General features: G+C 44.0%; 1 protein-coding gene across 1 annotated transcript in view; it reads left to right on the top strand.

Annotated features, from left to right (window-relative positions):
* KCNE4 (potassium voltage-gated channel subfamily E regulatory subunit 4) overlaps window positions 1-26,342 on the top strand; it is a 40,812-nt gene extending 14,470 nt beyond the window's left edge. The window contains exons 3-4 of the mRNA XM_079924812.1: window positions 23,117-23,221; window positions 23,769-26,342. Coding sequence (XP_079780938.1) covers window positions 23,795-24,307 — 513 coding nt within the window. The 5' untranslated portion in view covers window positions 23,117-23,221; window positions 23,769-23,794 and the 3' untranslated portion in view covers window positions 24,308-26,342. The remainder of the gene's footprint in view (window positions 1-23,116; window positions 23,222-23,768) is intronic.
* Window positions 26,343-27,161: the final 819 nt, after the last annotated feature.

A 27,161-nucleotide genomic window follows, 5' to 3' on the forward strand; every position in this document is an offset into this window, starting at 1 on the left:
TGTTATTTACATATGAATGTAACCCCTGTATGCTGTCCGGGTCGTGGTGCCCTAGTCTATTGAGGGAAAACTGAGGTGAGATGAAGTCAGTGTCCATTTACAGCTGACTGCGCCCATTTCTCAAATATTTATAACAAGAATTTGAATAAGGAAGGAATGCATCAGGCTGAAAGCCTGGGAATAATTTCTCCTGTTTCCAGTTTCACGATGTGGGACGTGAATAGCCTGGTAATTTCACAGAACGAGAGGATCTTGATTACATTTAGTCTCAATCCCTTTTGCCAGACAGAACACGCTGGGATCAGCATGACAAAAGAGGTGATAATGGGCATTTTCAGAGTTTCTAGACCGAAGAGTGAGAGCTTTAGGAGGCGTGCCCTGGGATAAAATGACAGGATGGAAAGAGGGGACATTAGTTCTGGGGTTCAGCTGACTGACCTGCTGGGATGTCCGTGTGGTATAAGGGTAAAATAAAGGCTCTGAAAACGCCAGCGTTGAAATGCTGGCACGTTAATCAACCCCATTTCATAAATCTGCAAAATGGGGATAATGGTATCATATCCTATAGGACTTGGGGAGGATTAAATGAATGCACGCATGCAAAAAAATTTTTTTAAAAAAATTCCTGCCCCAGGGGCCCAGGGTTGTTCCTGTCTGGTGTTCTGCTGCACCCCCTAGCACCACGCCCAGCACACAGTCAGGGCTTGGCAATTAGCTGCCTAATGAAAAACTGTGGAGCAAGGGATAGTGAGAAATGGGCACAGTTAGGAAGGCACTTTGCAAACCCCCGATTGCTCTGCTGTGGCTTTAAATCAGAGCGTGCCTCTCTCTTGCCTGCTTCTGGCTTTTTAACCTGTGAGCTGGGCATAAATCTGACCCTGCCCGTGCAGGAAACAAAGGAGGGGATCAAGGTCCACTAATTCGGGGTTTCTCAATCTTGGCACTGTTGACGTTTGGGCCTGAATAGTTCTCTGTTGCTGGGGTCTCTCCTGTGCCTTGTAGGATGTTTAGTAGCAGGGTCCCCGGACTCTATCCACTAGATGAGCGTGGGACCACTACCCCCAGGTTGTGAGGTCCAAAAATGTCTCCTGACGTTGCCAAATTCTCTGGGTACAAAGTCGCCCCTGACTGAGAATCACAGGTTTATGTAAGTTTATATAAATGTATTAGTTTACTAGGGCTGCCAACCAAAATACCACAAGCTGGGTGACATAAGAGGTGTTTATCGTCTCACAGCTCTGGAGGCCAGAAGTGTGAGATCCAGGTCTGGGCAGGGCTGGTTCCTTCTGGAGGCTGAGGGAGAATGTGTCCCAGGCCTCTCCCCTAGCTTCTGGTGGTTTGCTGGTTGACCATCCTTGGTGTTCCTTGGTCTGTGACACATCACCTTGATCTCTGCTTTCGTATTCACATGGTATTCTTTTACGTATATGTGTCTGTGTCCAAAATCCCCCTTTTTCAAAGGACACCAGTCATGCTGGATTAGAGGCCCAACCTAAAAACCTCATCTTAACTAGTTATATTTGCAACAAACGTATTTCCAGGTAAGGTTACATTCTGAGATACTGGGGTCAAGACTTCAACATATGAATTTTTGGGGGGACACAGTTCAACCCATAGCATGTATAAGTCTGTATAAATGTAGGGACCACAGACTTGGAAGCCCGCACAGCAGGAAGTGAAGGTGTAAGCAACACACAGTGTGGTGGGTGTGAGGGCTGTGTTGAAAGAGCGTCTGGGACAGGCAGTTGCTGTCAGGAGGAAATATGGCCTCCGTGAAGCAGACCTAAGTTTCCAAAAGAAGTTGCCCAATCCAGGTTTTAAGTGATTTCTCAAATTAAAAATGTTAACTCAACCATTTAAGAGAATTTTAAAACAGTCCCCAAATACACTTCTGAGCAGCGCCTGGCCTGTGGATGGCCAGTTTGCAGGCTTTTGTGCAGTAGGATTATATAATGTTGTCAAGGCTAGAATTCAGAAACAAATTAATTTTTACCACTGAGGGAGAATGGGGAGAATTGTAATCAGATCCCTAAGCTTTGGGTGACCATGTAATGTGGTGTTCAAGCTGGGACCCTTTTGGTAATGAAAGGGAATACTGTTAATAATTATCAATATATGTAAACTGGAATCATCCCACACAACTGGGGTGTATGGTCAAGTTACCTCAGTTGCATCTTAGTAGAGATAAACTTGTTTTTGACCAGGATGATCTCAACCATTGGAGGAGGACCATGTGGGGTGGGGTGAAGTGGTGGTGAAGCCCAGGAGGTGGTGACCTTGGGCAAGCCACCTTCTGGATTTCTGTTTCCCTCATCTGTTAAAAGAGGCACTGGGCTCAGGTGACCTCTCAGCTTCCTGCAACTGTGGTCCTGCAAATAAATGAAAACCAGGATCCCACGAATGCTATGACTCCTGCCAAAGAGTGTTCTGCCGATGTTTGCTTCCATGAGTTTGACGGTTTCAGGTCTTACATTTGAACCCACAGTATCTTCGGGTGATTCTCTGTCTCACCACTTTCAACATGGTCTTATACCAGCTTCCATCTTAAATTGTGGCTCAAGTGTGGAGCCTTTCTCTCTAGCTGAGTTGTAAGCTGCCTCTTACAACTCCTTCAGGGCTTGTAGTAATAATAACGGTGGTTGACATTTGTCTGGCAGCTTACTGTTTACGAGCGTGCCTTGTTGTTAAAAAAAAAAAAAGTTAGGCGTGAGAAGAAAGGGGAGAGTAAAATGGACGGCAGAGAAGAGATCCATTTGGACAGCCTCAGGTTGATAAAGCTGAGTCCAGGCATCAGAACCTCAGGACTGTGCCTGCGGGGAGGAAGGTGATGTGTGACTGATGGAGGCAGGTCAGCTGCCCTGAAGGGCTCCACTCCGCTCCAGGAGGGAGTTGGTCCAGAGGCCTGAACTAACTGACTCAGGGTATTTGAACAGGGGCCAGAGAACCTTCCCAGAAGGCATGGAAGCTCCTTCTTCTAGGTTACTATTTTATTAGGATTTTGCCCACCACTACCCCCCAGAACATCACAGCCCTGTCATGGGACACATGGAAGCTTAAGTGGTTTGGTCCAACATACTACTTAGATGATTGAAGAGCTGGGTTGAACACAAGTCTACTTCCCACGAATGATTATGCTTTTTCCACTATTCCAGTGACATTTGCAGAAGATGCATCTGAAATGGTTGGTAAAAATGCAGATTCATACTCCATCCGTGAACATACGATTTTACTAAGCATCCCTAGTCATTCCAGCAGGTGGTTCATGCACCACACTCGCCTTGAGAAGCCCCTTTCTACTCCAAGTGGCCTGGAAGACACGGCTATTTAGGTCTCTGAAGTCTTCTTCAGTTTATAAAATGCCAGGACATAAATTTTTCCCATTTGTAAAATGAGGCCGTTGGTGCAGAATCTAGATGATCTCCAGGAGCCCTTCTATCTCCAAGAAGTGGTGTTTCTTTGCTTGCAGAACCAGTATGCAAGCTCTCGAGGGCTTGTATGAACCACAGTTACCAGAAGAAGGAAAGGGAGGGGCTGGGTAGCTGAGTGTGCAGACACCGCTGCCTGTCACCTCACGGGGAGAGCTCCCATGCCGAGGACACGCTGACCACCTTTGTGTGAGACTTCTGTACACCAGGACCCTGGGTGTTTTCAGCAGAGATGGCTGCATGAATTGACCTCAGAACCAGACGACAAGCATCTGTAGAAATCTCCCAACTTAGGAAGAAAATTCGTAGACAGAGAGTGCGTGAACACACCTGGAGAAGAAGCAGCGTGAGAAGCAGCCCATTGTCTGGAAAGAGCATTGGGCTGGGAGTCTGGGGATGCTGTACAGTCCTGGCCCAGCCACTCACTTGCTGAGTGGATATAGGCATGTCACTGGGCCTCAGTTTCTTTCTTGGTAACAGAAAGGGATTGAATCAGATGTACCTTTGCAACCCAAAGGTGGGGGGTCTCTGGGACCCCCAACCCTGCTTCAATTATAACAGCTGGGAATTTGCCTATTTCATTTATTTGGGTTCTGTGTAAACTCTCCCTAGAAATATGGGCTCCAGTGCTAAAAAAAACATTCGAAAAGTACTGGTCTTTGCTTCAAGGCTGGCTGAAGCTTCAAGTCTCTGAGGCCAAACTGTTGGGGAACCCCTGGAACAAACTTTGGGGGGTTCAAGTGAATTCAGATGCCAATAAGCACATCATAAGCATTTAAGTCATTCATCTGATTTCTCTTCAACGAAGAACCCCAAGTTCAGGTGAGCAGTAAATACTGGAGCTAGTTAGGGCCAATATTTAATGTAAATAAACACAGCTGAGCAAACAGAGGGCTTTAAGCTAGGGCTGTATTTACGTAGCCATTTCCTCAGCGGGTTATGTTCCAAATGAATTCAATGGCTTTTTGACTTGTTTTCCTTCTGATCTTAATAGTGATCTGTCTGATGAAGTTGAAGGAACCAACTGAAAAGTCCAGACACGAAAAACTTGGAACCTTTTAAGAAAGAGCATTTTTAGCTAAGCCTTTCATTATTTCCTGGGGTAAAACAGAGGGCTTAAGGGACTTCTAGACATTGAAGAGCAGAATGATTTGTGTATCTTAATCTCCTCTGCATTCTTTCCTCCTCTTAAGGAAAGGTAAAACTCATTCTGGGGCTATTGTACTGACACACTCCGGGTGCTGTGTCTTGAACGACTAAGCAGAATCATCCAGAGTGGTTCTCGAGGGCGTTTCCTAGGGCTGATCTGAGTTGGATCTTTTGCTGTTTCTTAGGTGAGGGCTCTGATGGCACAGCCTTGGGAACTGCAATCTCATCATTTAATCAAGAAGCAGAACATGTAGACAGGGCCCCCATGTAATTTACTGGCTTGGGATATATCAATATTCTTACGTTTCTGAGATGTTTCTCATTTGATCCATGTGTTAATAATAAGGCAAGTTGCTGTAAAGCTAAACTTTCAGTGGCTTCCCACAGTAGAAGTTATTGCTCACTCATAGAGTCCACAGTGGGTTTAGGCATCCTGCTTTCCGTGGAGTGATTCAGGGGTAAGGCACACTGGACTCTTACCCACAGTAGCTGAGATGTGCTATTCATCACTTTCGTTCATGCTCCATTGCTGAGAACTGACCCTACCAGGTGTAGAAGTGCCGGAGATATCATCCTGAGTTGGCAGTCATTTCCCAAGAAAAGCTCTATACGGTGGAAGGAAAGCACAAGTTATCTTTGCCACAATCAACAACAACAAAGGGTGTTGCATAATCATCAAACTAAGCGTGCAATTTTGGCTCCTTACGTCATAAACACTCAAGTTGATGGCATTATCAACCTTAGTCAAAGCAAGAGGGGAAAATGCCTAAGGAAATGACACAGTTTAAGCCTTGTAGAAATGTCCCATCTATCTAACCTAGTATTACTGAGGGCAAATACTTACGTTGGTGAGCCCTGCAGGACGATGCGCGCGAGCAAAGTCAGCTTCTTCCATGTAGGTCTGCAAAATGACTCTCTATCTGTGCCTCAGAGATTTTCTGCAGAATGAAATTGTTCGATTAGATTATCTCTGATACCTGTAGTCTGGCAATATGAGTTTCATTTCTTCTGTTATTGAAATCATTGAAATGAACATATCTGTCTTTGGTGTGATTAAGGACTGTTCTTCAGGAAAGATGTAGACAAAAGTGTTCTAAAAATTAGAGGAAATGGGGAGCTAAATGTATGGTTTTCTTAATGACTCTTGGCCGTGTTTCCAAATATTTATATGTAAAATGTGGATCATTTAACCACAACTTTAATACTAAGAGAAAACACAAAGCAGATGGTTAATGGCATGTGTTTTAAGGTTTTAATCCCAAACAACCTACACAGACAATTTTCAAATAAGAATAAGCCCGTTAAGCCACTACAGATATGAATTTTGAGAATTATGTTTTGAACTTCAGTCTCAGATCAAATTTTTCTAAGAATGTATTCTTTCTCCAGCTATTTTGTGTCACTGTTGGTTTTTAAAAAGACAAATAGTTGTGAAGGTACCAGGATGGTGAGGTTTCCTACTGAATCACTGCCCATATGGGATTTGATCCAGAGCCTTTGGGGCAATGCAGCTAATCATTCGTTTTGGTCCAGGAAAGTAGATTTTCCTCCAAAAAGGCCTCCCCAGCTCGCTTCATCCCTGTTCACAGGACTTTCGGTTTTGTAAATGCAGAAAAGCATCTATATTTTGGTGCAGAAGTGTCAACTGATGTAAGTTAAAACAGGAGAGAAGATTTGTGATGCATAACTGTTGACAACTAAGATGCTCTCTGCAGTTATCTGTGTGTGTGAAGAGACAGGGTGTCTTCCATGGGACAGTGAGGAAGAGGGCCAGACCTCACTCTGCTGTGGGCAGAAATCAGATAACAGTGGGTAGATAGGTCCTGGGGGATGGTTTTCCTGTCTGCCTGAAGAGCAGCTTGTTTTATTTATATTATTTATTTTTATTTACTTACAAAAAATTTCTCAAGCTCCCCTCTCTCTGGATTTCTAAAGGAAGGACCAGAACCTTTGAATGCTCCTTGGCCCCTTTATTCCAGGTGGCATCATGGAGCAGGAAATCAGCATAGTGCTGGGGGCAGGTTCACCTGGGCTGGATTTGGGCATCTGCTACCCCATAGCTTTGTGAGCATAGGTTCTCTGTGCCTCAGTTTTCTCATCTGTAAGATGGGTCATTGTTAGTATTAAATAAAATAGTCATGAAAAGCACTTGGCACATAAAAATAATCCTATCCAACCTTGTCTATCTTCCATCTCTCTAGTGCTCAATTTTTAATCATCTATTGCTCTATTTTATCATCATCAATCTCTGTTATTTATTTGTCATCAGCATCTATTATCTATCATCTGTTTATCTATCAGTCTTACCTACCAAATTATCCTCTATCATCTTATTTACCTATTTGTGCTCTTCTCTCACTCTTATTATACATATATATGTTATATTATGTAAAATATGTACCATGTATAGATCAATAGGTAGTGAGAAAGAGAGGAAGGTGGGAGAGGTGTTTCAGTTCTTTTGGGATACTTTGACTTAGTTTTCTTTGTTATGGAATATTTCAGTCATACAAAAAGACATACTAATTTAGCAGATACATATGTATTTACCATCCAGCTTAAGAAGCAGAACCATACAAGGTCAACTGAAGTCACCTTCATACTCTTTTATAATCTATGTTCCTTTCTTTCCTCTCTCCTTTCTCCTCCCCAGAAGTAACCACCAGCCTGATTGGGTGATCACCACTCCTGTGCAAGTTTTTATACTTTTACTGTCATGTTCTTATCCACCAACAACTTACAGTATTATTTTACAAGCTTTTAAAGTTTAGATAGATGATACATTGTATGTATCATTCTGCAATTTGCTTTCAACGTCTAGTGTTATATTTTTGAGATTTACGTGTTGATGTGTGTGTCACTAGTGTATCCGTTTTAACTGCTGTGAAGTATCCCATGTGTTTTCTTTTTTTTCTTCTGGTAGACTTTCTTTCTCCAGCTTCTTCCTGCCATACTTTATTCCATCTGTCCTTCCTTAAATTTCTCCCCTCATGTCCCCCCAGTGAGATGCTGTACTGGCAAAAGAGAGCAGGAAAAGCCCTTTGGCTTATTGCTGACCTATGAGAACACCTTTTGTTCTGGTCTCCATGATGGATACACAATATTTTGATGTGGCTTAAAAACACACCATTAACCTGTCAGGTATAAAAACATTCTACTAAATCATATTTGCGAAAGATATGCTCACCCCTGGAGTGGGGTCCGTAATGTCTATTTTGCACATTGTATGGTCATAAAAAAACAATGTTTGAACAGCCTTCTCAAAATGCCCTTCTTTTCTGGGAAAAACCCTTGTAAATGTTCTCCTGTCTCCCTCTCTCCCCTTTTCTTGGAGGAAAGAATGTTGATAGAAGTCACTCACACAGTGTTTCCTTTATGATCTTTTAAACATATTACATTTTATACTTATTAAAATATATAATGTATGGATATGTTGTAAATTAAAAGAACATAATTAACATTCATGAAGCTATATGTCAACCTAAGAACTTGAACATCACAACAACTTGTATTACCTGTAGGCTTCAGTGGAGCTGAAGACATCATTTAAAGCTTTTTTTTTTTTTTCCTGCGGTACGCGGGCCTCTCACTGCTGTGGCCTCTCCCGTTGCGGAGCACAGGCTCCGGACGCGCAGGCTCAGCGGCCATGGCTCACGGGCCCAGCCACTCCGCGGCACGTGGGATCTTCCCGGACCGGGGCACGAACCCGCGTCCCCTGCATCGGCAGGCGGACTCTCAACCACTGCGCCACCAGGGAAGCCCTAAAGCATTTTTTAATGCTAGTCTTGAGTTTCTGTACTTTGGTGAGGATGTGAAGTATCACTGAGCAGGTGAAGGAGGAGACATTCTGTTTTTGCCTGAAATTATAATTGCAGGGGGCTGGACATGAGCCCAGGTAGTAATGTTGGAGATTTAGATTTCTGAAGGTACATCTGGAACTGTTTAATTCATTTCTTTTTTGGGGGCCTCAGTCTTCTTGCCTGCAAATGGGAAGGGCTGGATTAGATGAACTCTAAGGTCCCTTCCATCTGTTTAGTAAAACATGCGCTTCCATTAGGTCTCCATGGCTCCACTAAGGTAGTATTGGTCTGCAGAAAAACTCCACTCAACCGCTGGGGAGCTGAAAGCATCACCAGACTGCTGTGTCCAGTTACAGAACTGTTCTTCCTTGGGTGCTCTTTTAGGGGGTGACAGAAATCCACTGTTTCCTCTGAGCATTCCAAGGACTTGTGTCTTTCTTCCCTGAGAATGAATCGTGGAATCAGGGAGCTGGATCTCATCCAAACCTCAAACCAGTCCAAGTTATTCACTGTCTTTGAACTCAGTTTTTGCTTTTTTTTTTTCTTCTTCCTAGTATCTAGTTACTGAGTCAAGCTTATGACCCCTTTCAGACTATGAGTAAGTTTAGAAGAGGAAGAGAGCTTTGGTGGGGGTGGGCAAGGGATGAATGTTGACTTAAATATTTGTTGGCTATCATGTTGAAGATGAAGGAAAGCATTCTAAGATAGTCACAAGGGGGAAAGCAATGGTCAGAGGCTATAGAGTTGGAGTCTGGGGCTGATATAAGAACGTTCTGACAACCAGCCATGTTGTGAGGAAGCTCTTTGTCCAGAAAGGTGTCAAATACTGAGTAATTGATTAGGTCAATAAATATATGATGTAAATATAATTGGGCCCTGGGCTGGGTTCTACGGGGGAAACAGGCATGAATAAGATGTCACCCCTACAGTCAGGCGTTTGTAGCCTGGTAGACACATTTTGCTTCACAAAATAGTTAGAGGCCCCTCTGCAGAGCCATAAGTCAGCCGTAAGCAGAGCACTCTGCAGAGCGGAGAGGGGAGCTGTCTCAGGCTAAAGGAAGAGGCGGTGTGGTTATGCGGGTGGTACAAGGTCCTGGCACTTGAATTAGGCTTTGAAGGTATAGAGCAGGTGATGATGTGGGAATGGAGACAGTGGTCCAGAGTGAACAGTACGGGGAGCTGGGAAATGGCTGCTCAAGGCATGTTACTATTTGAGAGCTTCCTGCACAACACGAGACAGCCTGCACTTGCGCCCACAGGGAACACACCCTTTCTCTTCCAAATGAGCTTCTCCTTCCAACTTCTGTCTTTGCCCAGCTTAGCAAACTTTCATGTTTCCTTTTACCTCCTTCCCGTCTTTCCACACCTGTTGCTGTGCTCTAGGTGCCCCAGCCCAGCTTCGAGGTAGGCTGATGGGTGATTCCTCCTACACCTACACACCACCCAGCTCCATGTATACAGTGGTGGTTGGGGGGTAGTTTGTCGAAGCCTCTCTGAGTGATTTGGAAAAAAGTTTTGAGGTGCAGGTGGCAATTACCCCTCTCATTAGATGGCCTGCAAGGTCCCAGTGAGGTCTGGAAGCATGGCAGAGCGGTGTTCCACCTCAAGCAAAGGGCAGCCTGTGTCTGAGCTGTTATGGTGCGGGGTCACCCTCAGTGCCCCTCAAGTTCCTCAAGTTAGCCCTAACGTGGCAGGATGTTCTTCGCTGCTCTTCACAGGGGCTTGGTCCTCCTAAGATGTTGCCCGTGGCTCCAGTGCGGGAGAGGGTGCCCTGGAGGCCAGGTATCCAGACACTGGTCCCTTAGTTTCCCGAGGTCTCAGTTTCCCAAGGTCTGCCCATCTTCTCTAAGCCTAAACACTTAGAGGTTTAGGATGCATTAGTCCTCTCTCATCTTTCAGCGTGCTTACCTTCCATGCCCTGAAGGTGATGCTCTCATAGCTACACTTGCCCACTTGAGGGGATTGAACGGAACAAGTGGTGGGAAGGAAGTGAGCATCGGTGCCCTGAAGATGATTTCAGAAGAAGAAAAAAAAGCAAAGCACAGTTTGATCTGTCTGGGGCACGACCCCATCAAATCATTCACGTCCAGCTCCTCCTTTGTCTTCTCACTGATGCCGCTGAAGTCCCCTTCCCAGGAGTAGAGCAATATCCTCCCAACTGTTTTTTCTTTTTCATTTCTTGCTGGACTGGGCCACACTTCTTGCGGGTGACTGAATATCAGAAGCATCCCAGCCCTTGCCAGCCCCAGCAGGACCCCTGGACCATTCCCACTAGGTTTTCTAGCTGCCCATGCTCTAAGGGCATTTGGGTCCCTGATGGGTTAGGAGCTAAGGAGGTATTCCTTTTTACCTCTCATGCTTGCTTGGCTGACTGGGAACTGTGGCTAGCTGCCACTGCCCAGCCTCAGGAGAGAGTATCTTACCATATATTTGCTAGCCCCGGGAAACAGATCAAAATTCAGAATTTAAAGTCTGGTTCCTACTGGATGTATATTACTTTCACACCATTGTAAAGCTGAAAAATTATAGTTGAACTTTTACAGCTTGGGGACCCTCTGTACTGAGAAAAGAAAAGTGCAGTGGGAGCCTCCAGCCTTGGGGCATCATAGTGTTCACAGCTGTGGAGCTCAGTCTTCATTATATTTGCCACCAGACCCTGACTCCTTTTATGGCTGGTCAGTGGCATATGAAGACATAAACTTGGGGATCACCGTGCACCTTGGTTTGTAGCAGCACAGTGGGGACTACTAGCTACATGACCCCTGGCAAGCTCCTTAACCTCTTTCTGCTCCCGTTTCTTCATTTGTCAAAGGATAGAGTGATAGCACTTCCCCTAGCAGTGCGTTGAGGAATGAGATAATAATAACAGCACTGTCAATAATACTGATATTTATTAAGTAGTTATTACATGCCAGGCACTGTACTAGATTTTCTTCGCGTGTTAACTCTTAATCCCTTATGACAATCCTATGCAGTAGATACTATTCTTATATCTCTACTTCCTGGAGAAGGAAATTGAGGTAGTTCTCAACAGAGAATTTGAGGAACTTGACCTAGCAAGGTGACACAGCTAGCAACAGGTAGAGATGAGATTTGAACCCAGGCAGTCTGGCTGGCAGATCCCAAGCTCTGACCACAATGCTATACTGCATACATAATGCTAGGCAGAAGAGATGTCATTGAAAATTGCAGAGTAAGGGCCTCTGAAAATTCTCTCCTCCACAAAAGCCACAAGAAATCTGGCACTGTGGTCAGAATTGACTTTTTCAGAACTCTGGAAACTAGCCAAAGTCTTGCAGCAATCTGGGAAGTGTATGGTCAAGAAAGATGGCTGAATCTCAGTACGAACAGCAAGCTTTATGGTGTTTTAAGTTGCCTTATTCCCATCTTCTTCAGTTGTACAGTAGCCTTAAAAATTAGCAGCCTAGGGACTTCCCTGGTGGTCCCGTGGTTAAGACTTCCAATAAAGGGGGTGTGGGTTCGATCCCTGGTTGGGGAGCTAGGATCCCACATGCCTCGGGGCCAAAAAACCAAAACATGAAACAGAAACAATGTTGTAACAAATTCAATTAAGACTTTAAAAATGGTCTATATCCAAAAAAATAAATCTATTAAAAAAAATTAACAGCCTGAAAATGAAATCGCACTGAAATCTAGTAGTCTGGCAGCCACCAGAGGGAGCGGAGAGGGATGGGAGCTCCTTCAAAGCCTCATTTCTAGAGAATTGTCATTATTTTACCTTTCTGTTTGTTTCATGGGAGACACTATTTGCAAGGCTGTCTTTAGTTTCTTAACTTAGAAGTTATCCAGTGAGGAAAGCTTTTTATCCAGAATAACTTGTTGAAACCATTAGAGACAATTGATTAACTTTGTGACTGCCTCAGGCAGTGAATAATGTTTGGGGCAAATAATAAACTTACAAACCCCCCTCCAAAAAACAGAAATAAAAACTTAAAAAAAAAAAACTGAGGAATGAGCTATTCACAGGGGCTTTGAAAAGCTCTGACCTCTTCCTGGGAATCTAGAAAATCACACGCATAGGGGGAGGGGCATGCTCAGGAAACTCTTAAGTAGGCCCTAAACTCTCACCTCTGGCTGACTGCGAGGCTCTGTGCAAGTGGGAAGTGAAGGCCAAGGCAGAGTTGTAAATTGCCTGCTAAGTGTTGAATGTGTGCCCCAACATGCACACAGAACCCTATGGTAAAGAATAGGAAATTTATTGGTTCTAGGAGTTTAAGTAAGATAAATCTCTGTCCAGTCACTAGCTAACCACTAAACCAACTGAGTAAAGACTTCAGTGGCCACACATGACAAAGGATACAGATGGTACAGAGTTAATCCAGAGAGTTCAGTAAACAAACAAAAAGTCCCAAACATGTAGACAAGGGAAGGAAATAAAGATCATCCAGATTGAAAAGGAGGAAGTAAAGAGATCTCTATCTGCAGATGACATCATTGTATATAGAGAGATATTTAAGAAATTCACTAAAAAACTTGTTAGAACTAATAAACAAATTCAACATGGGTGCAGGATATAAAAACTATATGTAAAATTGATTGTATTTCTATACTCTAGCAACGAACAATCTGAAAATAAAATGAAAAAATCAATTCCATTTACCATAGCAGCAAAAAGAATAAAATATTTAGTAATAAATTTACCAAATGAAGTGCAAAGCTTCTTCACTGAAAACTGTGAAGCGTGTTGTAAGAAATCAAAGAAGAGCTAAATAAATGGAAAGTCATCCTCTGTTCATAGATTGGAAGACTTGATATTGTTAAGATGGCAATACTCCCCAAATTGACCTATGGGTTCAATAAAATCACTATCACAATTCCAACTGTCTTTTTTTTCAGACATAGACAAGCTGATCCTCTAAAATTCATATGAAACTACAAGGCACCCAGAATAGCCAAAACAATTGTAAGAAAGAGTAACAAAATTGGAAGACTTACACTTCCTGATTTCAAATCTTACTACAAAAGGTACAGAATTCAAAACAATATGGTACTGGCATTAGGCTAGATATATAAGATCAGTGGAATGGAATGGAATTGAGAGCCCCAAATTAAACTCATACACTTATGGTCAATTGATTTTCCACAAGGGTACCGAGCCCATTCATTGGGGGAAGGAATAGTCTTTTCAACAAATGGTGTTTGGACAACTGGATATTTAAATGCAAAAACATGAATTTGAACCTCTACCTTCAAATTCATGTTTGAAGGTATACAAAAATTACACCATATACACCATATACACCATATACAAAAATTAAATAAAAAATGAATCAAGGAACTAAATGTAAGAGCTAAAACTATAACATTTTGGAAGGAAATACAGGTGTAAATCTTTTTGACCTTGGACAGGACAGCAATTTCTTAGATAAGATACCAAAAACACAGACAACAAAAGGAAAAAGAGATTAACTGGACTTCATCAAAATTAAAAACTTTTGTGCATGAAAGGCACTAACGAGAATATGAAAAGGCAACTCACAGAATGGGAGAAAATGTTTGCAAACCATATATCTGATAAGGTTTCATTATCCAGAATGTATAAAGCATTCTTACAACACAGCAATAAAAAGACAAAGAACCCAATTAAAAAAAAATGGGCAAAAGACTTGAATGGACATTTCTCAAAGAAGATACATAAATGGCCAATAAGCATATAAAAAGATGCTAAATATCTCTAGTCATTAGGAAAATGCATATCAAAACCACAATGAGAAACTACTTCATAACCACTAGGATAGTTATAATCAAATACAGAAAAATAACAAGTGTTGATGAGGATGTAAATCAACCGGAACCCTCAAAAATTGTTGTTAGGAATGTAAAGTTGTGTAGCCTCTGTGGAGAACAGTTTGGTGGTACTTTGAAAAATTGAACTTAGAATTCCTATATGATCCAGCAATTCCACTCCTAGGTATATACCCCAAAGAACTGAAAACATATGTTCAAACAAAAACCTATACATAAATATTTAGAGCAACATTATTCACAATAGACATAAAGTGGAAACCACCCAAATATCCATGAACGCATAAACAAAATGTGGTATGTCCATACAATGGAATATTATTCAGCCGTAAAAAGAAGGAAGTACTGATACATGTTATGACATGGATGAACCTTGAAGACATTATGCTGAGTGAACGAAGTCAGTCACAAAGAACCACATATTGTGTGATTCTATTTCTAGGAAATGTTCAGAATAGGCAAATTCATAGAGACAGAAAGACGACTGGTGGTTGTGGGGAGTGGGAATGAGGTGACTGGTATTGGGTGTAGGGTTTGTTTTTGGAAGGATGAAAATGTTCTGGGATTAGATCGTGGTGATGGTTGCAGAACATTATGAATAAGTTAAAAACCACTGAATTGTACACTTTAAAATGGTGAATGTTATGGTGTGCCAATGATATCTCAATTAAAAATGTTAGGCACATTGCCCTGCCCTGGTCAGGACTAATAGTAATAGCTAAGTTATGGAGTGCTTAGTAGGTGCCAGACAACGTGCAACGTGCTTATACATGATCTAATTTAGTTCTTACAACCTTAGTCAAGGCACAGATGGGTTAAATAAATTGCCTAGGGCCACACAGCTGGTGAGTAGCAGAAAGTGGGACTCAAGAGCAGGCATCTAATTCTGGAATCTGTGTTTCTAAACACTTTGTTGCTCTTCTACCCATTCTTTGCTGCTACGGTGATGATTATTTTTCTTTGTACGCCTAGGTGGCTTGGATAATCTAACCAACCTTTTCTTAGACTGATGAAAGAGCTAAAATTTGCCCTGCTACTCCAGAGGAAAAACTTGACTCTTTACACCAGAAATAAAAGTGAAGGCATAGAGTACAGTTTCAAATGATCCTCAGATAATTTTTTCTTATAGAAAAAAAAGAAGAGTTCCTTTCCCAGGAGACTTGCCTCAAGGGCCTGGCCTTCTGGAGGTTGGGCTTGTGTTGCTAGTCATACTGTCGTAGCAGGGCTAATGAGCCCTCCTGCTCTCACGCTAGGCAGTCGCTGGAGTCTAAGGAGCGCCATGGTGATCCAGCACTCTGAGATCCCAGCCCTGCGTCTGCGCTGCTGGGAGCTGGAGTGTGATTCATTGTAGACAAATGTTCGGTCTTGTTCAAAGAGGAAGCCAGCATTATTCAGCCAGGGAACTTAGGACCTGACAAAGCCCCAACGCCAGCCGCTGTTGTGCATCACTAATTTTTATTTTGACTTATTTCTTTGCAATCAATCACTTTTTTTTTGTTGTTTTGATCCTTTAATTTTATGAAATATGTATTAGTTAAGGTTGCAGGCCATATGTATTTATTTGACTAAACGAATCAGCGAATGAATAAATGAACAGTTATAGGCCAAGTGAATATATCATGAATCGAGGTTATGCGTAGCGGAGCATGGGGCCAGGACCATGACATGGGTTTGGCTGAAATTTCTGGGAATATTAATCTGAGACATCTAGCTCTGAGTCTCCCCAATTTATCATGTGACTTCCTCACTCCCCAGGACTCCCCTGGCAGGCTGGGGCTACATTCTCCTATCCTTATGCTCACTATTCAGCAGGGATAATCTTTTCGGACACTGCTTCCTGCTTATGGGCAGGAGTGAAGTCTTTTTTGAGCTCAGAAGGAATGCTTCTCTCTCAGCCATCCAGCGTCCAGGTCTTCTTTCTCCTGGGTCACTTGTGGGAAGCCGTGTGCCACTCTTTCCAATTGCTACCGTGTGTGAAGAGCTGGCTTTGGTATCTTTGGGTTCCAGCTGTGACCAGATAGGCAAAGCCTGCCTGCCTGACATTGCTGGGTGAGCCTTCCTTCATGAGCAGGGTGGACCCTGACTGCTTGTACGGCCATGGCTGGGGCTCTTCATGGCCTGTTGGCCTTGGGCTGCCCGGTGCTTTGGACTCCAGCTTCATCTCTTAATTTTAATTTTTAAACTTTACTGAGGAATAATTGACAAATATAATTGTATACATTTAAAGTGTACAAGGTGATACTTTGATACACATATAATTTGAATGATTTCCAAGAGCAAGGTAATTCACACATCTATCACCTCGCATAGGTAACATAGTTAACTTTGTGTGTGTGTGGTGAAAATGCTTAAGATCTACTCTCAACCACTTTTAAGTATACAGTACTGTATTATTAACTAGAGTCCATCTCTCAGTTTTTATTGGATTCTGTGGTATCATCTGATAATCTGGTACTTGGAAGGTGTAAGAAAATCTTTTAAGGACTTCAAAACCTTTCTTTTAAAGAGAGTCAGGTTTGCCCTCCTCAGCTGAAATCCCTGAAGCCCTTTATTAGCACACTTTTTCCATCATGCTCTGAAGCTGGTCCTGACCTCTTTATTAGCTGTGGTCAGAGGAAGTGACCCACAGCCACTGAGTAGTGTGTGTCCCAGAAATGGAGTACGTGTCTGGCGAGATTTCAATAGGTCTCCACATTTATAAAATTCTGCACATGGTAGCCCTATTGGGTGGGTTCTTGTGAAAATTAAATGAGAAAGTCTGTGAAGAGTACTTAGCACCTTCTTTCTGTTATTCATTCAACAAATATTTCTAGAAGGTCTACTGTGGGCCAAGTACCCTTCTAGGTGCCGGGAATAAAATAGTGAACAACCACTTATGGTTCTTCAACTTAAATTTAAGATAATGCCATGGAGTGCCCCAAATATTGTCTTTCTGCATTTTTCTAATGTTCTTTAATATTTATGATAAATGAACTCTTGCTAGTTCTAGGCACAGATCCAAGCATTTTGCACACATAATCTTGTGATAAACAAGCAGGACTTGCAGGGTGTCATCGTAAAGCAAGCCTTTATGTTGAGTCCCACAGCTTCTTCAGACTCCTTCTCTAGGGCCAGCTCCTCCCCTGCCCTGTGATGGAAATCTGGGTGCAGATCCCACAACTTTTCTGGTCTCTCTTAGGTAATAAAAATCCCCTGGCTGCCCCTAGTTTCCCCAAACAGCCTCAGTTCAGTAATTAAAATGTTCATTCCCACATCATGGTCAAAAATCCTCAAGTTCATTTAAAGTTAAAGCTTCTTTTGCTACATCCCCTCCCCCTTCTATGTTCCCCCTTACCCCTTGGGCCTTGGGTAGACTGGGTGCCATTGGTGGACAGGGCTATGACCTCTGACCCCATTCCAGGCACTTCCTTTGGTTGTGGGGAATGCATCTCCTTTCTTAGCCTCTGGACTGTCGTCTTGGACAAGAGCTAGCCGTATCCCAGGTCTGTGTGCTCCCTTCTGTGTGGCACACATCTGGCCTATCCGAAACACTCCCATATCTTTTTCCTGACAAACTCTGGAAGCATGGGCTTCCCTAACTCAGGAACCTCTCTCCAGAGCTGGGGCCATAGTCCCCTTCTGGTTTTCCCAGGTGTGGAAATGAGCCCACTCCTGTGTGTCCAGCAGGTTGTAGGCTGTAGGGAACACTTAGACTCTCTGTCTGTCTGTCTCTCTCTTTTCTCTCACCTACTACAGTTCCGTTGCATAGTGCAAAAACTCAATAACTAGAAGAGACCGCATGGTATAGGTGTTAGAACCAAAGACTCTGGGTTCAAAGTCTCAGCCCTGGCTTCCGATGCCAGCTCTGACATGTACTAGCTGTGCGATGTTGGGCAGCCTACTCTATCCACTCTGTGCCTCAGTTTCCTGATCTGTATAAAATGGACGATAATAAAGCCTGTCTCCTAGAAAGTTTAGGACGATTAAATAAGATAAAATTTGTAAAGTGCTTACAGCAGTTTCCGAGACATTTTAGGCACTACGCAAGTATTTGTTAAATAAATACCAGGTGAAAAATAGTCTGAATAATAAATAGCAAAGGCAAGTTAATGGCAAACTTACCAGGAAGGGATCTCTTTAATTTCAGGCATTCTGCGTTCTTTCATCCTAATCTCTTTTGGGTGATGTCCAAGTAGGATCTGCCTGCAGCCACGTCCCCCTGAGACATAGCTGGTATTATAGGAGGGATTGGAGGTCTTCTTAAACACTATAAGATACCCAGTCCTGTTTTATTCCAAGTGATAGAAATGCTAAAATGTATGTGTCTAGGGAGGGTGACTCAGGGCATTAGGACGAATGACCACTGCAAGAGTTCCCAGACACAGTTTTTCAGAAAGGGTTTCTGGGAAAAACAAAATTAGGGTGGGCATTGAGGGTTTCATTTTTTAACACTCTACCAGCTCTGCAGCCTGGTTATCCCACATCTTGTTCTGTTCTGTTCCTTACTGTCTCCTCAGGACAGGGATGGCCTCATGGATTATGGGACATTTTTGAGTATCTTGAGACAATTAATTTTCCTACTCTTGACATGCCTGAGGGGGCTAAAACTGAAACACAGAGAAATTATGCAACTGAGCCAGTCACGTAGCATGGGTGGGGCTGAGCTGGGTCAGATCTCTGGACTCCAGATTTACGTTTAATCTGATGAGATTCACCACCGCACTATTATCCCAGCACGGAGTTTGTTTAGTCACAGAAGCTGCTAACATAATTTCAGAGCTGTGTGGTCAGGGACCCTCGGGTCGTCGGGTGAAAATGACGTTACCAGGAAATTTTAAAACTTAAAGCTCTGGAGAAAGTTGTGTGTCACGATAAAGTTGGGGAAAAAAATCAAAACAAGACTAGAAGTCATTTGTATATATAAGCAAAAGGGAAATTGTTTCATTATAGAAAATATGGATATAGGATAAAGTTATTACTAGCTCACTGATAACTTCCAGAATATATTAAGGTTGGTGTAGCCTCCAACAATTAAGATAGCATGGGGCTTCCCTGGTGGTGCAGTGGTTGAGAGTCCGCCTGCCGTTGCAGAGGACACAGGTTCGTGCCCCCGTCCGGGAAGATCCCACATGCGGCAGAGCGGCAAAAAAAAAAAAAAAATTAAAATTAAAAAAAAAAGATGAGTATTTTTTAAACTTCTTTTGAGTCTTCATAAAACTTTTAAAAAAGTGAATCCCTAGATGGTCAGATTCTCAAACATAAATGCAAACATGCAGTGATAAAGTGTTTCTTCCAAATCCATGCTATTTTTTTTTTTTTTTTTTTTGCGGTACGCGGGCCTTTCACTGTTGTGGCCTCTCCCGTTGCGGAGCACAGGCTCCGGACGCGCAGGCTCAGCAGCCATGGCTCACGGGCCCAGCCGCGCCATGGCATGTGGGATCTTCCTGGACCGGGGCACGAACCCATGTCCCCTGCATCGGCAGGTGGACTCCCAACCACTGCGCCACCAGGGAAGCCCCATCATCTTTTATCTTCTACTCTTTCTCAGTTCCTTTCCTGGTTCCCACTGAGTGAGGCAAAGAGTAGTGGAAAGAGAATGGGTTCTGGAATTATACAGACCTGTGGTCAAATCCTAACTCTACTACTAATGAGGTGGTCTTGAGCAATTTACTTAGTCTCTCTAACCTTCAGTTTCCTTATTTATGGAATAGTTATGGTGATACTTACCACACAGGGTTGAAGTAAGCAAAGCCTCTTCCAATGCCTGGTTCACAATAGACACTTAGCTGGGGATGGACCGCAGCATATTTTAGACTCATGAAAAACCCCAGTTCAAAATGGACTTATCAAAGGAGCATGACACTGATGCAAGGGTAGATAGATAGATCCACAGAACAGATTAAAGAGTTCAGAAATGGACCAATTAAATGGTTCACTGATTTTTGACAAGGTCCCAAGATAATTCAATGGGAAAAAGGGTAGTCTTTTCAACCAATGGTGCTGGAGCAATTGGACACCCATATAAAAAAAGAAAATAAACCTTGACGCATACCTTGCATTATATACAAAAATTAACTTGAAATGGATCGTGAACCTAAATGTAAGAGCTAAAGCTATAAAACTTCAAGGAGAAAAATTGGAGAAAATCTTTGTGACCTTGGTTTATACAATATTTTTTTAGGATACAAAAAACACAAATCAGAAAAATTTTGATAAGTTGGACTTATCAGTATCAAGAAATGTTTGCTCTTCAAAAAGACGCTGCTAAGAAAATGGGAAGCCACAGACTAGGAGAAAATATTTGTAGAAAGGATTTATTTCTTTAACATTGCTGTCTCTTGATACTATGGTATAAAGTAGATGTAATCAATAATTCTTGTGTGTCCCCATCCTTGCCCTGATAGAGTGCACTTTCTAGATGCTTTTCTTTCCTCCCTGACTATTTATGTCATTATTCACTGCCATAATTCTCATAATATTTTTATGAGTGGGGGCTGGAGAGAAGACTGAGCTTCGTGTTGTGAGGCTGCAAGCCTTACATCTTAAATTCCGTCCTTGGTGGGAGAGAAAAGAGCAACAATGAAAAATATGAAGACAGGCACATGTCCAATCAGGAAGCAAACTGAAGCCCTTGGTAACAACAGGACACTGTCAACAATGACAACAAATAGCATAGACTGAGCATACACATTCCTCCAGATACGGTGCTAAGTGCTTAACTTGCATCATTTCACTTAACTGTAAGAGAAACATATGTAGGAGTCAGCACGAGGTCCCAGAGGCAGCAGGGACAGCAAGCAGGCCTCCAGCAGAGTTTCACTTGGGTTGTTCCCTCCGTGACACCTGCAATGGATTGCGTTCTTCCTATGTCCCTGTATTGCTTTATCCTTTGGATGCCATTCTAGATGCATCCATGTCTTTTCTTGGTTTTACCGTCTTGGGACTGTTGGCTTGGTTTTGAAGATTTATCTTGTTTGAAACTTCAGCCTCTGTTTGGCTCCTTGGCACCAGGCTTTGTACTTCCTTGTTCCTTAAGTCTGGTAACCCCTTTCCCACCTCCTCTCTGCCTCTTCAAAGCTTCCAAACTGCAATGTTTGACCATCCCTGGGTGATTTTTAATCTCATACATCCCAGGGTACATAATCAACACTACACGATCAACAGGCATTACTCTCATGGGTCTCTCTTGTTCTGGTGTCCCTGGCAAACCACGGTAGGCATAGCTGAAGAAGAAAGCCTTCAGGTACTTACAGTAAGTACAGGTTGAAAAGGCCATGTCTACCTTGACCAAGGTAGCTGTGGAGCTTTTTAAGTAGATGTAACTCTGGGGATGTCTTTACTGGTGTGAGCAAAGTTCCAGTGTATGGATGATCTTGGAGTTGGAATGGTCAGCTGTCGATACCTGATAGCCAGCTGGGGACTTATGGGCCAGCACCGCCCAAACCACAAGGTGAGTAGACCAGTGGGGAAAACAGCAATGTGCACTCCTCATACTGCTTTTTCCACAGGTGTCCAAATAGAATTAGAGCCAGGCGCTACCCCAGTGGGTTCATGTAGCAGCAGTGGAAGTCCCCATGCTTGGGCTGTATATGTGCCTGATGGAGCAGAGGGATGGTACCATGTTTCCCTTCAGCTTCAATTTGACAACAGCAGGACCACAAGAGATGTCTTCCCTAGAGTAGATTCCCCAAGAGAGTCTGGCTGCAATTCACAGGCCACAGGCAACTGGGGGCAGAGCATTCTTCCTGCTTTACTTCAGTTTAGGATGAAAGCTTCTCAGAATAAGCATCCCGGGCAGCAGATGGACTGACACCAAAGTCTTCAATCCCTTCGCCAATTTTTTTTTTTTTTTTTTTTTTTTTTTGCGGTACGCGGGCCTCTCACTGCTGTGGCCTCTCCTGTTGCGGAGCACAGGCTCCGGACGCGCAGGCTCAGCGGCCATGGCTCACGGGCCCAGCCACTCTGCGGCATGTGGGATCTTCCCGGACCGGGGCACGAACCCGTGTCCCCTGCATCGGCAGGTGGACTCTCAACCACTGCGCCACCAGTGGAGCCCTCCCTTCACCAATTTTGATCTCTGTGACCATTTTAACACAGGGTCTGCTAGGTTTTAGAAGCTTGAACTGTGCTCAGTTGCTTCACCAGAAGAATCCCTGCTCCTCCCCTGACAGCAAAGAGATGTGTGAATGTCTCTGTGTGATGCCCCGGAGGAGCAGTTATGCGTCGTAGAACTGGAGAAAAATTTGCCTACAGTATCTTGCGCTGTAACCTGTTTCCACTTCACACAGACTATTGGAAAGCATCTGGAAGATATATATCTATTATTGTTAACAAAATAGATTTATGAGCGTTAGGAGATTATGATGCAGAAGACAGGTAGAATCTCTCTGTGTTTTTAAAGGGCTAACCCACACTCACCAGCCTTAAATCTTAGAATGATTAAGCTGACAGGGACTCAAAAGCTCGCACAGTTCATATAATTCTACATTTTGAAGCCCCCTACGTCCAACAGTTTCACAGATCAGGAACCTGAGGTAAGGAAAGGTTCAGTGAGGCTTTATTACATTTGCATAGTCAGCGGAAGAGCTGAAACTTAAGCCCTGGTTCCCTGACAGTAAATCCTGCGCTGCTTGCAACTATCTTTTATCTAGATGATGGTATTTGTCTGTCTCTGAAAACCTTGAGAGACATCATGGTTATTCCCCAAGAGGGAGATGAAGCGTGATCTAATTTTCAATGAGAGTGGACTTTGGGGGAACAGTTCCAGCTGGGCACATTGTTTTATCCTTTTTCATGGCCACCTGAAAACTTTGGCTGGGTGCTGGCAGGGTGGGAAGCTGTTTCTGCTTCCCAGTCCTTTTCTGTTCACAGCTGCAAAGTTCAGTGAGTTGAACTGCCGTGCTGTGAGTTCACTGTTCACTCTGCCACGACCAACCTCTGTTGTAAATTTTCCTCCCTGAACACGTGACGATGTATTTCTTGACTGTATATCCCAAGGGCGGCAGCGGAACTGTCAGAGCGCCGAGCCGCACACGGAGCAAGAAGTCTCTTGGACTTGACGATCTAGGAATTCAGGACTTGGGACAAATTTGCCAGCCCTTGGTAAGTTAGCAACGCTGCTTTGCTTCGGAAACATAACGAAAGGATATTTCTAGCAATTTGTAGATGCAGTTTTCTTTTCCTTTCTTTTTTTCCTAAGGAAATTGTGTCCTGAATTAAAAATAGTTTTACGTTTGAAAGCAAAATGCAAACTTTTTTTCTGCTCAATCAGTTCAAATAGTTTCCCCGTGATTAAGATGTTATTTCTTTTCTCTATGCACCCTTGTCTTACACTGATCGTTTTTCTTTTAAAATGATAAAAGCGAAGCTTTTTACATGCTCCCTTTATGAAATAAAAATATGATGGACATGTATACACGAAAAATAAAAGTCTTCCTCTCATTCCCTCCCACCTCCCCGTGTCCCCATGCACCCCAGCTCCTCGCAGCTGACCCCTGTTAACTGTTTGGTGGGACCTCTTGCAGCTATTTCTCCACGCAGCTTTACGCTTTTTTGATATTGCAGTTCCACAAATCTCGTGCTCGCCCTCCTTCCTTCCTGCACTGTGGCCGCCCCGTGGGAGAGTTCTAACCTGCACGTTTCTCCCCAGACCCTGGCTGTGTGAGCAGAGCTTCAATGCTGAAGATGGAGCCTCTGAACAGCACGCATGCTAGCACCGCAGCCCCCAGCGGCCCCCTCGAGTCCCATGTGCCGGGCAGCGGCAGCGGCAACGGCAACGAATACTTCTACGTTCTGGTGGTCATGTCCTTCTACGGCATTTTCTTGATTGGAATCATGCTGGGCTACGTGAAATCCAAGAGGCGGGAGAAGAAATCCAGCCTCCTGCTGCTGTACAAAGACGAAGAGAGGCTCTGGGGGGAGGCCATGAAGCCGCTGCCCACCACGTCCGGCCTGAGGTCGGTGCAGGTGCCCATGGTGCTGAACGTGCTGCAGGAGAGCGTGGCGCCCGCCCTGTCCTGCACCCTCTGCTCCGTGGAAGGAGACAGCGTGAGTTCCGAGTCCTCCTCGCCCGACGTGCACCTCACCATCCAGGAGGAGGCGGCGGACGACGAGCTGGAGGAGACTTCGGAGACGCCCCTCAACGAAAGCAGCGAAGGCTCCTCGGAGAACATCCACCAGAACTCCTAGCACCCCCAGGACCTCTGGAGGAGGCCCCATCAGCCAGCACCCTTAGAGCGAGGAAGGGCACTTTTTGCGTCTGGTTTCACCTTTGCAGGGCAACTGCCGCTTTCAGGAGACCCTCGGCAAGCCCCTGAATGGGGGTGGGGGGTGGGGGACAAGTCTCAGGCGGAGCCAGCAGCAGCCCGCAGTCCACGACGCGCCTGTGGTGTGGACGTGCCGCTGAAACAGCCCTGAAGATGTGCAGTGTGTACCTTTCCTTGGGATCTGGGGGTCGGGGTTCCTGTGCAGAATTCGGCAGGTCGATGTGCTTGCGGTTGTCTCCGCACGGGATGCCCTGGGTAACACCTGCAACATCTGCCCACTCCCAGGGCTGCCAAATGCCTAGGGCATCCTGAGGGACTAGTTTCCATTTGACAATTTGCCTAGAGCTTTGTTCTTCTACATCTGATTGGCTGTAAGTACCTCTACTGCGAACCTGTGGCTTTAGTTCCCCCTGGGGTTACAGAGCTTCTTTTAGAGGTCTTTTGGGTTAGAGGGGGGATATTTGACGGAGGACTTTTGATGGGAGGGAGCTGGAGATCTGAATCTGGTCCATTTGCATTCTGTAAGGAAAACATAGGCAATTTTTAAACCTGTTAACGTTGGCTGGGATTATAAAACGAATCTGCTATTTTGACCCTTTGTCTAACCTGTGGCTTTGAACTCTGATCTGGGACCATCCGGCATCACATGCTGACATGACATCTTTTTTGCTTGGAAGGGCTTCCCCAGAATCTAACCTGCACTCCGAACAGCCATGCAGGGAAGCTTCCCAATCTTTCCAGAAGGGGTGATGGTGAGGTTGAACAAACCCAAACCGTTAGCTCCGCTGCTGCTTTTTTTTTCCAGCCCAGTTTTCTGAGCTGGGAGAGGATATAATGTGGGCCTCCACAGCATGGCATTTCTTCACGTAGCTGAGACTTAGAAGGGCATACTCCGGTGAGACTGTGCACAGCTGGGGTCCAAGTTCTCTGTTTCTTAATACTGAGCCCCGAATCTGATTTGCTGTGTGGTCCTGGGCATGTCATCCAGAGGCTTACTGCCTTCCTGAGATTCCTGATGATCTAGATCCCCAGAGGGCTGGGAGGATGTCTTTAGGTTTTAAGACTCTGCGATGAATCCTACATGGCCTGGTGTGAGGAAGTTTGGACAAAATATTTCCCCCTTGGCCAGTTAGTCTGAAAAAGGATCTGCTTAAAGGGGCAGTTGGAGACGGAGAACACATGTAGCTGGGAAATCCAGGGTGAATCACTAACCAATCCCTGCTGTCACTTTCCCAGCAGTGAATCAAAGCGGCAGATACCACATTTCACTCTGCAGGCTGTCTGGGGAGTGGACTATTAACGCTCCAGTTAAGGGAATGAGACATCTAAGAGAACATGCTCAGGAATGCTTGGTAATGTTTCCCTGTATTCCTGTGGTCAGTCGCTTTGCAGCAGACGCTTTAGGCCCTTGAAGACAAGGCAGAAGAGAAACACACCAAAAGGTCAAATTTAATTCTAGTAAAAACAAAAACTATTTTTTTTTTTTTTTAATACGCTCTCCCTGGATTGGAGACAGCAATAACTACTGTTCCCATGGAAGGGTTAACAGTGTAGGAGCTGGTTTATCAGTTCGCCTTAACACAGTGCTAGAGGAAATTTATGTTTGGGGGAAAAAAGGTCCTCCGTTCACTTTAAAATTCAGAGTGTGGATTTACTCCAAAGGGGGCTGTTTAAGGTGAAAGAAGCCAAGTTAAGTTTGGCCCCTTGCCTGGAATCACTTGAATTCTGAAACTTTACTGCGATGGACATGTGCGTTGTCACATTTTCCATTGCTTAATCCTGAAGTTTGGTGCAAGTCTATCTGCGCCTATTAAAAAGTGATGTATATACTTCCTTCTTATTCTATTAAGTTGTACAAAATTGTCTTCTGTATTTAACAGTTTGTAATTTTCACAGTATTTTTTAATTTAAATAAACACATTTTCCCTAGGAAGTTAGGCGTTTTCTTTGATCCGTCGATATAACTCCTAATTTCGAAGACATCCCAGATGCATTTTTCCAAGACATCTCTGAATCTGGATCATCTTCCAAGTCAGACTCCCATGAAGGCGTATCTTATTTCTGCCTAAATCGTAAAGTGAGCAGGGCTAGGTTCTTCCTTCCTTTGATATGCTTTGCAATGAATAAAAAATAAGCTGTACTTAGGTCTTACGTCCACTTCTGTTTTTAAATTTGGTGGCCGTGGGGTGAACATGCAGTGACATGACAACTGTTGTGAAGATGTTCTTCCAAATTTGGTTGCAAGAAAACCTTGGATTTACATGTTGCCTGGACAAATATTATCCACACGTGGCCACAGCGGCACAGACTAATGGGCAGGGAACTGCTGTATGTAGATGTTGTATATTCATTCGTATACCCATATACATAATGGGGAGGGAGATTTTTGTGTACACACAAGCTTACGAACGTACCTACGCACACAGGCCATGAGTTAGGGCTGGCCCTCTCTCTTCTCACCGTCACCTCCACATGAAGACTGACTGTCTAGGTTCCTCCCCCTGGTCTTGCTATAGCTCTGAGCACAGCCAGCCTGTCTCCTTTAAGATTCTATTTGCACAGTTGGAAACGCTAAAGAAAAATTACCCAAACCGGTGACCCACTTTGAATTAAGCAGATGGTAGACAGTGGCCTGACGTTTATGTTTCTCCACTTCCTGTGTGTTTGGTTTTCCTGTCTGAAGTAAATGTTTCCCTTAGGTTCACAAATAACTGTCTCCCTAAAGGACTTATCTGGCAAAGGTACAGGGGAGCCTGGATGCTTCCCATATCAAGCAT

The sequence above is a fragment of the Stenella coeruleoalba genome (assembly GCF_951394435.1).
Source record: "Stenella coeruleoalba genome assembly, chromosome: 6".
Lineage (NCBI taxonomy): Eukaryota > Metazoa > Chordata > Mammalia > Artiodactyla > Delphinidae > Stenella > Stenella coeruleoalba.